Source organism: Phoxinus phoxinus (genome assembly GCF_949152265.1).
Source record: "Phoxinus phoxinus genome assembly, chromosome: 24".
NCBI lineage: Eukaryota > Metazoa > Chordata > Actinopteri > Cypriniformes > Leuciscidae > Phoxinus > Phoxinus phoxinus.
The window spans coordinates 21,149,753-21,166,307 of NC_136899.1; the positions used below are offsets into that span (position 1 = coordinate 21,149,753).

Sequence of the window (16,555 nt, forward strand, 5' to 3'; positions counted from 1 at the left end):
TAATCTATATTTTTGGTTCAAGTGATGCTGAAATTTGTGATTTTCATTCGACCCTGAGTTAGGAAGAACAGCTGACCCTCAGCTGCTGAGCCCAGGATGGAGGTTTACTGGCATATCCGGCTCTCTCGGCCTCTTCCTGCTCCATAAACGGCTCCATTAAAGTCTTCTGCAACAGTGCCACCTAGAAATACATCAAACATACTGTCACCTAAGAAAAAGACAAGCCATGATGGTCTGTCTGAAGATGTTACATTGCATGTATAATTGTCAAGTCTTCATTCCACAGTAATATATTAAAGCAAATACTCTATGATATATGATAAGCATGATCATGACAGCATATTAGTTTGACATCACATGTAATAATACCTCTGAAAAGTCATTTTTCTCTGCTTTTCTGATAGCAGATTCAGCCATCCAGTTCCTCAACACATACCGTGGGTTTACTCCTGAACAATAGACAAATTACACATAACATTAAATACAACATAACACATTGTTAAAAAAACATACACTACCGTTTAAAAATGTACAGTCAGTAAGGCTTTAAAAATAAATTAATAATATTATTCAGCAAGGATGCATTATAAGGGACAATACAGACATTTAAAATATTACAAAAGATTTCTATTTCAAATAAACGCTGTTCTTGTGAACTTTATATTAATCAAAACATGTATCAGGGTTTCCACAAAAATATTAAGCAGCTCAACTGTTTTTAAATGTTTCTTGAGCAGCAAATCAGCATATTAGAAAGATTTCTGAAGGATCATGTGACACTGAAGACTGGAGAAATGATCAGAGGAATAAATTACATTCAACTGAACAAATATATGAATTACACAAATACTGTATATTCAAATATAATAATTTATTTTATATTGTAATAATATCTCATCTTATAATAATATTTTTGATTAAGAAACTTCTTTCAAAAACAAATTTCACATATCCTGAACATTTCAACGGTAGTCTGTTACAATATATACACACATAATATATAACATTGCATCATATAACACATACAAAAACATACCTTTCATTCTGTGCTGCCGTGCTGCATCTGAGTCACTTATTAGCCTGTAGAAGACGATTAAAACACAGTGATGTTCATTTTTAATCCTCTAAAGAGTTCGAGTTTACATTACAGCAACATTACCTTGACAGACGCTGTAAATACAGCTGAACCCAGTCTCTGAAATGCTTGTGTGATGAGAGGTCTGAAAGAGCCCACAATGACTGTCAAGAGAGACACAGTCACAGTTAATGGACTGAAATCATGATTATGGATATTGCAGCCGCTGTGCGAGTGAATGGAGAGGAAACGTACCGGAGCAAAGGATCCCTTCTGAAGCTGGGACAGGGTCACTTCACTCAGCTGTCTGAAAGTCATAGTGAAGTCTGCTCCAGTGTCCTCCATTAGCTCAACACATCACACAACAGACAACATTATATGGGTCATTCTCAGAAATGCTGCCATTTGTGTGATCTACTACTGATTTAACACCATACTGAACTCAACTAGTTTTGACAGTTTGGCCATTAAATATATAATAAATAAATAAAAAACATATAATTAAATAATTGTATAATTAAAGTGTGTATATGTGTGTGTGTGTGTGTGTGTCTTTCTATAACAGCTTACTGACTCCTTACTTTTTTAAAATAATAAAATAAATAACATTTTCTGTCACAAATGAAAAAATTTCTTGAGAACGGCCAAAGAACTTTATTACATGAATTAATTAAAGTACAATTAGAGAGAAAAAACAATACAGCTAATATTTACCTTTAGAAGAAATCCAATCACATATGAATCCTTTTCTTCATTTCCCAGAAAGCCCAACTTTGCTTTGAACAGCTCATGAAATCTATAACAGAAACAGTAAAATGAGATCAGGAACGCCTCAGATGAACACAGTGTATATTGTCTAATGTCATGCTCACCTTTGATGGTAGATTCGTGGATACTCTCTCAATATTTGCTGAGATCTGAAGTAAATGAATTGACACGAATCACCCATTAACCGTTTTCATTACCGTTTTATTCCCATTAACAACAAGAAATATAAAACGATCTCTTACTGTGAAAGCTGATCTGAGGTCAGCAGTGGTTTCAGAGCTTCTAGAAGTTTCTGTAGATTGAACAGGCCGACATTAGCCTGCGCTCCTATACTGTACCGGCCCTCGTCATCAGACGTGTTGGGGACTAAATCTATACAGAGGAAACAATGCAGTAGCAATAACACCCATTTAACAATACAATTATTATATGTTATTATTATGGCTGTCTGTTTCACTTTAACTTAGAATATAATAAAGTAAAATAAAACAAGTAATGGGTTAAAATATTATGCAATTAATCATGCCCCTCAACCAATGTATATAAACTGTAAGTATTTACAAAATTTATAGTAGATCTAAAGTAGCTACTATTCATATAATTTCCCTCCACATTTGCAGTATTGTATATGTATGTATATGTAGGCGTGTGTATGTGTTTGTTCTCGTATATTGTTTATGAGGACACAAATGTGTATAATGGCATTACAACTTACACAACTTCCTGTATCCTCATAAACCAAATGGCTTAAAAAGATGGATAGGTTTAGGGGTAGGGTGCAGTGTGTGTGTGTGTGTGTGTGTGTGTGTGTGTGTGTGTGTGTGTGTGTGTGTGTGTGTGTGTGTGTGTGTGTGTGTGTGTTATATGACAAAAAGCTTAAAAACTAAACATATACTGTAGGAAGCTGATTGCTAATATAATGAAATTTAAGTTAGACAAAGAAACATACTTGGGTCATATGATTCCATAAATCCAAATGGGCCATAATCAAAAGTGATAGAAAGCAGACTGAAGTTATCCGTGTTGCAGACTCCTGTGTGAAGATGCAGATCATGTTGTTGTGCATTTTGCATATGAAGCTCAATCTATAATGATAAATCTATGTGATAATAACTGAAGTAAAGCAGAGTGAACTAACCATGAGCAAAACCAACCGACATCCAGTGGGCGATTAAATGTGCCGTTTCATTCACCACTCTAGAGAAAAACACCTTCACACAACATGAAAACCATTCAAATATAGTGAGACTGGTCAGACAATATAAAATAATTGTGTATTACTGTACAACTAAACAGCAGAGACACAGATACTCACCACATACTTGTCAGGGTCATTTGTTGCTATAGATTTAAAATGCTCTTTAATTACAAAATCCAACAATGTCCTGAAAATTTAAATGAAAATTAAATTAAAAAGCAAGTAAGAGTGAGAAAAAAATATTACCCTCCCAAGTTAAAGTTCATATACCGTAGGACATCTAACTCTCCAGTTCTGGTTAATATCTCCAGTGAGCCGATACGAAACCAGGACTTGGCCAGACGCTCCTGATGGATACAGAGAACAATCACATAAAGCTGAGGACGGATAAAGAACTTAGTTACTCTATTTTTCCAAATCTGATCGTATTTTACCTCTTTCTTTTATGACACTGCCGTTATAAAACGGATCCCTCCAAACCAGTGGCGACTGCTGGTCTTTCAAAGAGGGGAAGCTCATTTTCGGCCTACATCATAAAAATGGTCCAAATCTTCCATCAAAATATGTGTATCGTGATTGTCAAAACATTAGGTAATTAAACTGAATTTTATTAAGTTTAGTAAAAACATGTTACAATGTTTACATGGTACAATGACTGTAGGCTAACGTTACTGATTTTATTATTGCTTGACACACGATTTCATTTCAATTCAATTTTATTCTTTTGATTTGATTCGGATCTTGATTCAATATCGATTCATTTGGATAAATATTAGGTAGCCTAACTTACATTAATGTTTTTTTTTTCAAGAAAAATCTAATGCTGTAAACATACAGAGAGCCATTATTAAAGGTTAAATAACAACTCAAATTAAATATAATATAAATATGTCATACAGTGCATATATTTAGCAAAATACTCCTCTCTGTAGCTAATTTTTCTAGCCAACTAACGTGCAATGGTTATGGCTTTATTGATCCTGAGGTAATTAACGTACGTTAAACCTAAACGTTGTGACATTTTTCTCCAGCTGTTTTATTGATCTCTTTCCGCGTTGAAAAACACTGATTGCTCGATATTAAGTATGAGGCATATACATTTTGGTAAGTTGTACTGGATCTTTCAACATGCTGATTTGTGTTTATTTATTATTTACTAGTTGTAAAGAGTGAGAGATGATCTGTCACGTCACATTTACAAGTGCTAAAGCAATATTTATTATTTGAATTTCGTAATACAATTTACAGAATCAGAGAGCTGAGAATTTGCTTATCAAAACAAGTAACCTTCTCTTTGTTGTCTGTCAGTGTCCTCTTTGCTTCGCGATTTTTCCCTCCGTGAGAAAAGCGTTTTTCAGTTTACTTTTCACTGAGCTCGAATAGCTTCAGCTATTTGACAGAAATTATGTCAATCAAAAGGAGATGACATACCCTCCAATCACCACGCAGACGCCCGGAGTCCGGGCCCGCCCACTCCTCCATTCCCCCCAGAGACGCTGAGCGTCCGTGGGCGGGACATAATCGCAGCATTTATCCAATGACCGTCTAGTTTCGGAGCACTGAAAAAAACTGTTCAAAGCAGCCACATTGAAGTCAATGGACGCTCGGCTTCAACAGAAAAATGCACTGTGACGCTACGGCAATGAATGAGAAGGAAATCGAGTCAGCTGACCAGCTGCTGATTCTGAACGAACTCGTTTTCGAGATGAACGTGTTCTAAAGCATTTTTAGTCAATAAAATGTTAACAAAATAGTACATATATTTGACCATTAATTGTTGACATTATAGGGGAAGCCGAGCTTCCCTTGCAGTCTTAAAGAAATCGCCACTGCTCCAAACAGGTTCCTCACTCACAACCAGACTGAGGCATAAAAATGGCAAAAGTAGAAATAAAAATAATATTCAACACCAAACATTTGAATGTGATAAATACATATATTACTCTTCTTGTGCATGTCCATATGTACCTGAGGGCTCTGCTGGTAGGAACTCCCAGAAAGTGCATGGCTTCACTGCACAGGAACTCCCTCACAGAGGAGCGAATCACAGCCCGTCCATCACCAGACCTGCACACAAAACATCATGTACAGTATACAGCAGAACGGTTACACTACTGCCAGACGGAGACACACACACTACGAGTCATAATGTAAGATCATTTACAGCTAAATATATCTCAGAATTACTTAAAAAGCATGTAAGAAATATTGAGCAGCAGGAACTGATATTCACCTTGAGTATGGTGTTTTTCCTGAGCCTTTCAACTGGAGTTCCCATCTTTCACCTTTTCTGGATAAAAAAGAGATTGTATAACGCTCTAATACACTATCTAACGGTTAACACTTGTCACAGTTCTAAACTGAGGGATGTCATTGTTCAGACACGTTTAAGCATATATTAAAAATTAGATTAAAAAGTGAGAATTAGATAAAAAAAATTACAGAATCGTCTATTTGCTGAAAAACCAAGAAGTATAGATCACATTTTCCATTCTTTAATCTTAAACAACATTATGGGAAAGTTGACATGCATTACAACAGAAAAGTCACATATGACAATAACAACTGATGATTTCTGTTGAACGCTGATGGAAAAGGATGATTTTTTCACCTGTTTGTGTATTCACCGAGAAAATGTGCTCTTCCATCCCCCAGCTGTCCGGCCCAATAACCAAACTATAATAATAATAACACATGTTTGCTCTGTTGTCTTATGCCATCGCTGTCGGGTTTGAAATGACGGTCAGTTTTACCTGATGGCCGCCGTATCTGTGTGCCAGTGGAACAGAGCCAGGAAACAGTTTCCCACCACTGACACAACGGACAAACTCTTCATTCTGAATCACAGACTCATTCAGATCCAAAATATTCCTCAACACATCCTGAAATACACAAAAGAGCCTGAATATATGCAGAAACAACATTTACAAAAAAGTACTGTGGTGGTACCATGGTGCAGTTTTGTTTTAAAGCAGTTTTCTCAGACTGTGATCCTCAGACCACTGGCGGTTCTGTAAAGGAGTCCAAGTGGCCCACGAGTTCATTAGCTGATTAAATGCTTTATGACTGAATAAATTAATAAAAGTATAACTGACAAGACAACAACAACAATAAAAAAAACTGAATGAACTGAATTACTGTAATTAACTCAATACAATAAATGAACTGTTTGTGACATAATTAATTTATGATAAAGTGTTTCTATTGTATGTGTTTGGTCCACTTGTATTTTTCTGTTTCTTAAATTACATAAATACACAGTCACTGCAACACTATCACGGTTTTACTGCAGAGAAGCACAAGTTTTGATGAGTGGATGGGTTTATTGACCTGTGACACAGCAGCCAGTGTCAGGGGCTCTTTCAGAGGAGAGGGCTGAGACTCAGAAAACACACATCTCTTCACAGTACGAATACAATTACCATCAACCTCATCAAGAGGGAGAGCATCTGTAAAACACACAGGAAGTGATTCAAACATAGTCAACGTGTAAAATAGCATGTTGGCACTCGTATCTGTATCTTACCTAGTAGTTTATGTGATAATGCCAGTGGTATTTCTCCACAGTGTTTCACATGGCTACAAGGGCGTAGATTTGGTTTGAACATTGGGGGGGTTTTCATGTGATCATGGTATAAATATTGGGGGGGTTGTGGGGGGGTTGTAATGCATAGATTTAAATATTGGGGGGGTTATCTCCCCCCCAACCCCCCCACAAATTACGCCCCTGCATGGCTATAAAAGTGACTCTTATCGAACTCACTTTCAATCTCACAGAATTCTTGTTCGTCCCTAAATGTAGCGATGGCGACGGCCGATAGAAATACAAATAATGTGAAACCATGTTTTGTCATTACATCAAACTCACAGGCATATTTTTTTTTAAATATTCGTCCTGTACTTCCTTACATCACGTAACTAGAGGAAAACATCGGAACTGTCACACAAACAATCCTTCTAAATTCCACCAGAGGGCGCTCATCGGCTCAAACCCCGACTGCTCCACGCCATATTCGGGACTGTTTTGTCCTTTTGGAAATGCATGCGCGTTATAAACCATAACCGATTAAAACCAATAATTGTATGGGTTAGACGCTGTCGTAAAAATGGAAACTCTCGGAACTTTCTCACTATAATGATTAAATAAGCGTCTCTAGTCTAGCCAATGATCAGAACGACTGTGATTGGGCAACCCCCAATCTGTGCTGTAAAAAGAAGCAGGTACCATGTGACCAGCCGACTTATACTTAAAAAAATACTGAATACTTAGAAAATTATAAATACTAGCCTACTGGAGAAGATTGAAATGAATGTAATGAAAATGTCATTTTTAAAAATATAAACATGTTTTAACATGGTTTAATTTTCTTCCCTTCCAATTTATGTGACAGAATGCATTTATTACAATAAATCTCAATATGTATATATATATATATAGTATAAGAAATTACCTAAACATAACATTTGTGTAGCATAAAATAGTTAGCCTAATTTATACAACGTACACTCCCAAAAAAGAAAGAAAGCAAACTAATAATTTTAAGTAAAGACTAAATGTAAACTTAATACTGCATCCACTTAATGTGTTATGCTTGATCTCTTTAGTTTCACCTTGTGTAGAAACTTAAATGGTTTAAGGCAACAGGTTTCTTTGCAATTTTGTAAAGTCAACTAATTCGGGGTAAGAGTGGGATACAGATTCATGCTGTCCATTGTAGTAATCAGAAATAGGAAGAAACAGGCACACAATGCTTTAAAAAAAAAAAAAAAAATGGTTTTGGCTAATGACAATTTCAAAAGAAAATACTACCAATAAAGCATCAGTTGTACATAAAAAGTATAATGATTAAAATACACTTAATTTTACACAATTGGTTGTTTTCGGTCTCTATCCTCTGAGTTCATCATGGAGTTACTGTATGGAGTGTTTGAGAATAGGTTTGTTAAATACATGGACAGACGATAGGTTAAGAATACTTCGAGATAATGAATTATGTTTTTCTTCAAGAAACCTATATAGAAAAGATTATAATGACTGGGATGTGGTGGGAGAACAATTTGCTTTTAGTCAAGGAACAAACACCAGTGCCAGTAGCTATTTTATTTGTTGAAGAAATATAAAAAGGTCTTTAAATGTATTGCTAACAGAGTTTGGGGAACGTGTAGGTCCTATTTGAAACTATACACAAAAAATGTGTTTATAGAAGACTGGAGCTAAACCAGTAAGGAACCTCATGGTCAATCTTGTTAGTCTAGTTAAGTTTATTTAGTGGATGTGAAGGAGGAGGAGGAATGTAGAGGTGGTTTAGAGTAGCCTATTAAATAATAAGAAAGCAGTGCTAGATAGATTCTATTCAAGTCAGATGTGGAAGAATAGGCTGATGAACGTTTACATGTTTTACTGACTGATAGACAGGTGACCTGATCTGCACGCCTGTCTCGAACACCCGCTTCCACTACACAGCGCACACCGCCCTCTACTGGCGGGACCAGGTATGAATAATCTGCTGTGGCTCCTACAAATGCATTAATCCGCGTAATAAATATGTTTGTTTTGAGTTTATCAGCACACAAAACTGACTGGAGTTATTAACTGTAAACCTTTACCTGACTGGTGGTGATTAAACTCACGCCATCTGCCAATAAGGGCAACAACCATTAAACACTGCCAACATTATAGCGACTTCAGCAGTTTAATCACGTGCTCCTTTCGTCACAGATAATAACGAAAGTAAAAGAAGCTGATGATTCGCCATTTTAGTCAGACAGACGATTCCTTCCGATACAAAATATTATTAGATGTGAAATAGAACGGTAGACAGGCATTTATGTGTAGCCTATTTGATGAAACAGATGGAGGAGTTTGTGAATCGGTTGGCTATGTAGATACATTTTGACAAAGTTACTGTTCGCGTACTCGAGACCTTTACAGCTGGTGACTTCTACATTAATATTTTCTCTGAAAGGAAATTAACGAGGTTTCTTTTGTGTGTCGTGTTGGCTATATGATGATTTTTCAAAAGATCTCTATTTATTTCCAACTCACGATCTGGACAGATCAATTATAATGTTTAACAATGTTTAATAACATTAGTTTTGTGTTTGTTTGTCATTTATATCCAGAGTCAGTGGAGATCAGACTGTTTCAACTGTTCAGCTTTATCATGGATGACAGACAAACATCCAGAGAAGAAGATTGTTCTAAAGGATGCAGGTAGCCTACTAAATAAACACATTAAATAACCTTTTATATAGGCTAATAAAATAAATAAAATTTAGAAAAAAACTGTGACATTCTATTTATGTGTGTGTGTGTGTGTGTGTGTGTGTGTGTGTGTGTGTGTGTGTGTGTGTGTGTGTGTGTGTGTGTGTGTGTGTGTGTGTGTGTTTTAAAGGAAATTTCTTGAAAACAATGTTAAACCGTCCTCAAGTGCTTTTCATTAAAAAGTTTTGTTTTTATGTTTCGTTGTTCTGTTATAGTTCAGTTCAGCAGGAGAGATCAGAGCCCAGCTGTGTGTCTTTGAGGAGTGACTGGTCTATGGATCATCCAATACATTTTAAGATTGACAATACACAGACTGATCTCAGGTATAAAAAAAATTTTAAAATCATGTGATTGGCATTTTAATATTATGGTGTTTTTGCATTTATGATATTCATACTAGACACTGTTGTCTTCACTTGATGCAAGAGAGACATATCTACAAAGTGTTCAAATTTTTTGGCTTGGACTCAGATATAGCATTTTATTGAATGAGATTCTTATATTATTTTAAACACCCAGCTTTTGTGGGCATTTTAAATGGACTGTAGTCCTTTTTGTTGGTACCTGGGCTTTGTGCAATAAATTCCAGGTAATGTGCAGCAGGTGCTTATATTCAGAGCTCAAATAATTTCCTATATATTATAACCTCAAACCCATCATAACCTCCTCCAAAATGACTCCTCCGAAAATTACCAACAAATGATATCAATGTAATACAATCAAACTTTATGAAATTAATCAGGTTGTTGGTACTCAGATAATCACTGGGACCATATCATAGGCACATATTGCCAAATAGGCACAAGGTTTTGTTATCAGTTGAAGATCCTCCTTTATGCCTCTTATGACAGAGTCCATTATCTTTAAAGCATATTTTAAGGAAATACGATGGTTTTAACTCCTCTAGGACTCTATTCTGTTGATTCTTATGAAAAGAATAGTGAGGCCGATTTAGTTAAAAAACGTTTTTGTTTATTTCTCTTTTTATATTTTGCTACTTTTATTCTCACCATTAAAATAGCTCTGATAACTGACATGATGTTAAATTATAAGCAATCAATCAATCAACAATGTATTATTTTCATGTACAATATATAACAAACTTTCTCAAGCTAACACAAAGTTTGTCTTGACAAACTTTTTTTTATAGTTTTTGTTTTTAGTATTATTACAGTTGTGCCCTTGAGCAGTTTATTTATAAATAAGTACATTTACTTATTAACTGTTGACAGAATTATTCAGGTGATGTAAAAAAAAATATCAGCAATATCAGAGTGTCTGATTCTTGATTCTCTTCATGATGTTTAAGTTCAATCCCACCACAAAGATCAGCAGTTACAAACCCCGTCTGTAAGAAGAGTGACCAATCTATGAAGCAACTACAGGACTTTAATGAAAGCAGGTGTGCTGGTGTCAGGTAAAGTGTGGAATCTTTTTGATTGAGATCAAAATTAAAACACATTAATAATTAACACATTTCATAAATATTATGATATGTTCTTGGTCACGATACAGAGAACAAATAAGACATTTTACTCTATATATGTATCTCTATATTAACTTATGTAATACATGTACCATGTAATTTTAATTTTGCAGCCATGAAGTCCTCAACACATTTAGATCAAAGCTGATGAAGAAGTTTAAGTGTCTGAATGAGGGAACAGCAAAGCAGGGAAACCCAACACTCCTGAATGAGATCTACACAGAGCTCTACATCACAGAGGGGGACAGTGGAGAGATCAGTAATGAGCATGAGGTGAGACAGATTGAGACACAATCCAGGAGATCAGCAACAGAGGACACACCCATCAAATGCAATGACATCTTTAAACCTTTACCTGGACAAAACAAACCCATCACAACTGTGCTGACAAAGGGAGTCGCTGGGATTGGAAAAACAGTCTCTGTGCAGAAGTTCATCCTAGACTGGGCTGAAGGCAAAGTGAATCAGGACGTCCAGCTCATATTTCCACTTCCTTTCAGAGAGATCAATTTGATGAAGGGCAAAACGTTCAGTCTTTCAGAACTTCTTCACGTCTTTTTCCCTGAAACAAAAGAAATGGAAATATGTAGTGACAAATATAAAATGTTGTTCATCTTTGATGGTCTGGATGAGTGTCGTCTTCCCTTACATTTTCAAAAGAATGAGACTCTACGAGATGTAAACAAAAAGAAATCAGTGGACGCACTGCTGACGAACCTCATTGCGGGGAATCTGCTTCCCTCTGCTCTCATCTGGATCACCTCTAGACCAGCAGCAGCCGATCTCGTCCCCTCTAAGTGTGTCCATCGAGTGACAGAGGTACGAGGCTTCAATGAGCCACAGAAGGAGGAATACTTCAGGAAGAGAATCAGTGATCAGAGTCTGGCCGACAGGATCATCTCACACCTGAAGTCATCAAGGAGCCTCTACATCAGGGGTCGGCAAGTAACTTTGGCCGCGGGCCAATTTTTTTTTTATCCAGTAGATGGCGGGCCAGCTACATGGAATAGGCCTATTCGTTACGGTGAAATCACAAAATATAATGCCCACAAACGTGTCCCTACTACTTGATATACAACCACTGATGAGCATAATCGGTTTTGATGAAGAAAAAAAAAACGAAAAGAAAAAAAACTATACAAATGCAGATTAGAACACAGAACCTTTTACACACTTGACGAAAGTTCTACCACTGGACCATTTAAGCACACGAGAAAATGCCGCGGATACATCTTATTAACGATAAATGAAACCCCATGTACTATTTAAATCGATTGTTGGACGTGTTATTGTACATCTGATTTAGCATTGTATTACCAATGGACTGAACAACTTTTGAACTTTATTCCTGTTTTTAAATTATTATTTATTCGGGACACAATAAGAGGTCTGCGCAGGACTGTTTTTTTCCGTCCCGCTCCCACAAGGTTCAATTCAGCAACCGCTTAAAATACTTAGAAGTAAAAGCTTAAAAGTGTTCACCTGCTTTAAAAATTTAGATCTCGTTTTCAGAATCTCAAATCTCAAAAACAAGCCGTTTTTCATTTTTTTATTTTTGGTTTTAATTTGGGGGGAAAAAAACGATTGAACGAATGATACACGGCAGTGATGCGCGGGTCAATGTAAAACAACCCGCACCCGACCGACGTTTTCAACCCGCCCGCAACTCGGACCGCAAACAAAAGAAAGAAAATACCCGACCCGCATATTGGGCCATAGACGTAGGAAGGGTGCGCATTTTTCTGAATACTGTGTTTTGTAATAAAGGCTTGATTTATTCATTTATTTCGTTTCATTTTCTTAACAATTAAGATGCTGCATGTGTTTATCCAGTCTAATCGACGTGCGCGTCTCTCCTCCGAATTTCCCAACAAAAACCCCGCCTCCTCTCAGAAAATACATAAAATTCGCATTACTGAGCTATATGCGTTTAAAAGTAGCCTATTAAAATGGCACAATGGCATTGCTCAGTTCAACGTTTTTGGGAAATCGGGCATTTTGTCCCGCGTCAGCTCTTATTCAAAAGTTAGCCTAATAACGCGCTCAACATTCAGGTAAACAGGGCTCTCAAGTTTTGAAGACAAGCTAGAGTGACACATGGGTGGTGGTGGGGGGGGGGGGGCTGTGATGTTGATAATAATTATTAATTATTATCATTAATAATATTATTATTAGTGCTTTTGTGTTTATTATTGTTTTTATATTAGTGTTAATATTATTGGTGTTTCATTAATAATAATATTATTAGTGTTTTTGTTGTTATTATTAATGCTCAGACTTGCAGAAGATAATATTTGACACATGGCACTGACAATTCAACCAAATACAAAGTATGCTTTTTACCTGACATATTTGAAAGACAGATACAATGATTAATGCATGGCCATGGATATTATAAAATATGACATGATTTTAAAAGTGACTTATAACATCGACTATACAATACACTTTAATTTATTTAGTGCTAATAAAATTATTAAGCCTATTTGGAGAGAGAGATGTTTATAATGTAACAAGTAATGTAACACTTTCGGAAGATCACGTGAACAATTCCTTTTTTCCCCATTGGTTGTTACGTTAAATCTTACCCAGATACAATAGTACTATTTTCTGATTGGCTATTTTGTAGCCCCTTTCTTTTTTTTTGATTGGCTGTTAAGTGGCAGGCTCAACTAAGAACTCCAGGGGTGACGCGTCGCGGCGACGCGCTTGTTTCCTGCCGGTTCCATAGTGACAGCAGTGCGGCCAGAGAAGTTTTGGGCGCTGCGGCATATTAAATATATTATAAAGTTTTTCCGCGTGAGAAATACAATGTGTGGCGGGAGTGCGTGACAAAAGACTGAAATGAGTGACTGTCACGCTCAATGCGTGACACTTGAGAGCCCTGGGTAAATAAGGATGTCCCACTGTCATCTCTGCAGACTGAGCTCGTGCGTCATCCTCGCGCAGTTATTCAGCCAATAAAGTGTAGACCTGTGTATTTCATAGAACATTATGTCTAGTAGCCTAAATTACAATGGTTTAATTGGCATCTTTATTTCAAACTACCCGACCGACCGCGACCCGAATATCATTAAAAATATTTTTGGATGACTCGTAACCGCGGGTGACCGCAGGCACTCGTCGCTCCTTTTGGATCATCCCGCGCATCACTGATTCACGGGGCCTATTTGTAAACCGTTATAGTAAAAAAAAAAAAAAAAAAAAAAAAAACGGACTTCCAAAATAATCCGGCGGGCCAGAAAATATTGCTGGCGGGCCAGTTTTGGCCCGCGGGCCGCCAGTTGCCGACCCCTGCTCTACATCATGTGCCACATCCCAGTCTTCTGCTGGATATCAGCCACTGTTCTGGAGAAGATGTTGAGTGAAGCAGAGAGCGGAGAGATTCCCAAGACTCTCACTCAAATGTACACACACTTCCTGATCCTTCAGTCCAACATCAAACATGAGAAGGACTATGAGAAGAACCTGACAGATGAAGACATGATCCTCAAACTGGGGAAAGTGGCTTTTCAGCAGCTTGTGAAAGGCAATGTGATCTTCTATGAGGAAGACCTGAGAGAGTGTGGCATTGATGTGACAGACGCATTAGTGTACTCAGGATTGTGCACTCAGATCTTCAGAGAGGAGTTAGGCTTGTATCAGGCGAAAGTCTTTTGCTTTGTTCATCTGAGTGTTCAGGAACATCTAGCAGCTTTATATGTGCACCTCTGCCTCATAAACAACAACAGGAATGTATTTGACCCAGTCACCAAACGAGGTGTGTTGTCTATATTTAAGGATTGGTTTAAACCCAATTTATCAGAATATGTTTCATTTTCTAAGCTCCATGAGAGAGCCGTGAATGAAGCTTTACAGAGTAAAAATGGGCATCTGGACCTTTTCCTGCGCTTCCTTCTGGGTTTGTCAGTGGAGTCTCACCAGATTCTCCTTCAGGGACTAATGACACTGAGAAGAAGAAGGTCTGACAGCAATGAGAAAACAGTTGAGTACATCAAGAAGAAGATCAGGACCATTGACTCTCCAGAGAAATCCATCAATCTGTTCCACTGTCTGAATGAACTGGGTGACCAGTCACTAGTGGAGGAAATTCAACAGTATCTGAAATCTGGAACAATAAGTGAAGCCAGACTCTCTTCATCTCAGTGGTCAGCTTTAGTTTTTGTGTTGTTGACATCAGAGAAGAAGCTGGAGGAGTTTGATATTAATACATTTGTTGGAGAAAACAGTAAAGCTGAAAAACTGAAGGTTCTCCAGAAGCTGCTGCCTGTGATTAAAGTTCAGTAAGTATCAGTGAAAACAATCACTTTACTGTAAAAACAAAAGAAAATCAAAAGCTCATGAATCTAAAAAACATACATTGTTTGAGTAATAGGTGCAATATGGGAGCATACTTGTTTTTATTGTTTTTTCTGATTTGTTTATTATTATTTGTATTTAGCTATTTTATTGATGGGAATAATGACGGGGAGATGTGATTGGGAAACAATACAAGCTGACTCAAACTTGTGTCAAAGCACCTGACAGCCAATGTCTTCAACATGAGGATTAATTTAAAACAAACAAGTTTAATGTTACAAATGAATTAGTACTTAAACCATTGATATGGATTTGATCCACGTTAAAAGCTGGACTAAAAAGGCAAATGTCAAAACCTATAAATGTGACACCATAATATATATAATAAAACATTTATAATATTACATAAAAAAGCACAAAATATTATAATTAAAAAAAAAACACAATCATGGTTGAGATATCAGTTGATGGTTGTAAAATTCATGTCATGGGAATAAACTTTCTTAAGTATACGCTAGACAAAGGGTGATTTATCACTGATCCAGTTATAAAGTAGTTTCCCTGTCAACAATGGACATAAAATAAAATATTCATAAAGCATGTTTATTGGTTATTCTCCTGCAAGGGAGGCCAAGAATTCGAGCCCAAGAATGCGGTCTTACATTTAGAGAAAAGCGTGGAGTTAGTTTGTTTAATCATGTTGTATATGTCGTGTCTGATCAGAATCTTGTTCTTTTGCACACTGAGGGTTTGTTATCCTGAGTCCATACCATGTCCCATTTGTCTTTTATTCACACTTAACTCTCTCTCCTATTGTAATCTGTGACACTATGACCTCAAGGTTCCTGAGTAATTTTGAGACAATGCCATCCATTGGTAACAAAGTCCAGTGTTTTCTTTACTCCATCTACAAATTGTCTATTTTTTTCTCTATTTTCTATTGCTTTTTTGTTGTCAGTTCATAGTGTTTACCAAGTATGATTTTCATCTCTCTACAGTTTGAGTGATTGTGGTGTCACAGAGAAAGATTGTGCTGCTCTGACTTCAGTTCTGAGATCAAACCCCTCACAACTGAGACAGTTTGATATGATTGGTAAAAAACTGCGAGATCCAGGTGTGAAGCTTCTCTCTGTTGTACTGGAGGATCCTGACTGTAAACTGGAAAAACTCTGGTAAGATCATCTACGGTATATCATAGTCAGACATTGTTATTGTTATCGCTGGCCTATGGAGTTTGGCTCAAACCCTGATAAAACTCATCTTCCTGTAACTCTGAAGACATGGATTAGCTTGTTCAGGCGTCTTTAATTAGGGTTGTAGCTAAACTCTGCAGGACAGCGGCACTTCAAAACCGGATTTGAGGAACCCTGGACTAAATGCTTTGATGTACATTTTAGGACTACATTGCAGAAAATCTATTTCTTTCTCAGTATTTTTGTCTTCTTTTATTTTTTGTATTCTTAA

At 36.8% G+C, this 16,555-nt stretch overlaps 2 protein-coding genes across 2 annotated transcripts in view; one reads left to right on the forward strand and one right to left on the reverse strand.

The window, feature by feature from the left end:
- Positions 1-19: 19 nt before the first annotated feature.
- On the reverse strand, positions 20-6,664 carry LOC306992654 (protein adenylyltransferase SelO-like; the record flags this gene model as incomplete). Its single annotated transcript, XM_079601786.1, has 19 exons — positions 20-181; positions 370-449; positions 1,037-1,080; positions 1,160-1,239; positions 1,331-1,423; positions 1,790-1,871; positions 1,948-1,992; positions 2,086-2,215; positions 2,793-2,876; positions 2,982-3,054; positions 3,159-3,228; positions 3,312-3,388; positions 4,882-4,903; positions 5,010-5,108; positions 5,275-5,331; positions 5,653-5,717; positions 5,795-5,923; positions 6,372-6,490; positions 6,568-6,664. The coding sequence occupies 19 exons, from the start codon at positions 6,662-6,664 to the stop codon at positions 59-61; spliced, it is 1,569 nt and encodes a 522-aa protein (XP_079457912.1). The 3' UTR covers positions 20-58.
- A 4,249-nt stretch (positions 6,665-10,913) lies between these two features.
- The window catches only part of LOC306992629 (NACHT, LRR and PYD domains-containing protein 3-like), a 51,949-nt gene continuing 46,307 nt past the window's right edge, over positions 10,914-16,555 (forward strand). Inside the window, exons 1-3 of the mRNA XM_079601753.1 lie at positions 10,914-11,722; positions 14,096-15,075; positions 16,090-16,263. Of these exons, the coding sequence (XP_079457879.1) occupies positions 10,940-11,722; positions 14,096-15,075; positions 16,090-16,263 (1,937 nt within the window). The 5' untranslated portion in view covers positions 10,914-10,939. The remainder of the gene's footprint in view (positions 11,723-14,095; positions 15,076-16,089; positions 16,264-16,555) is intronic.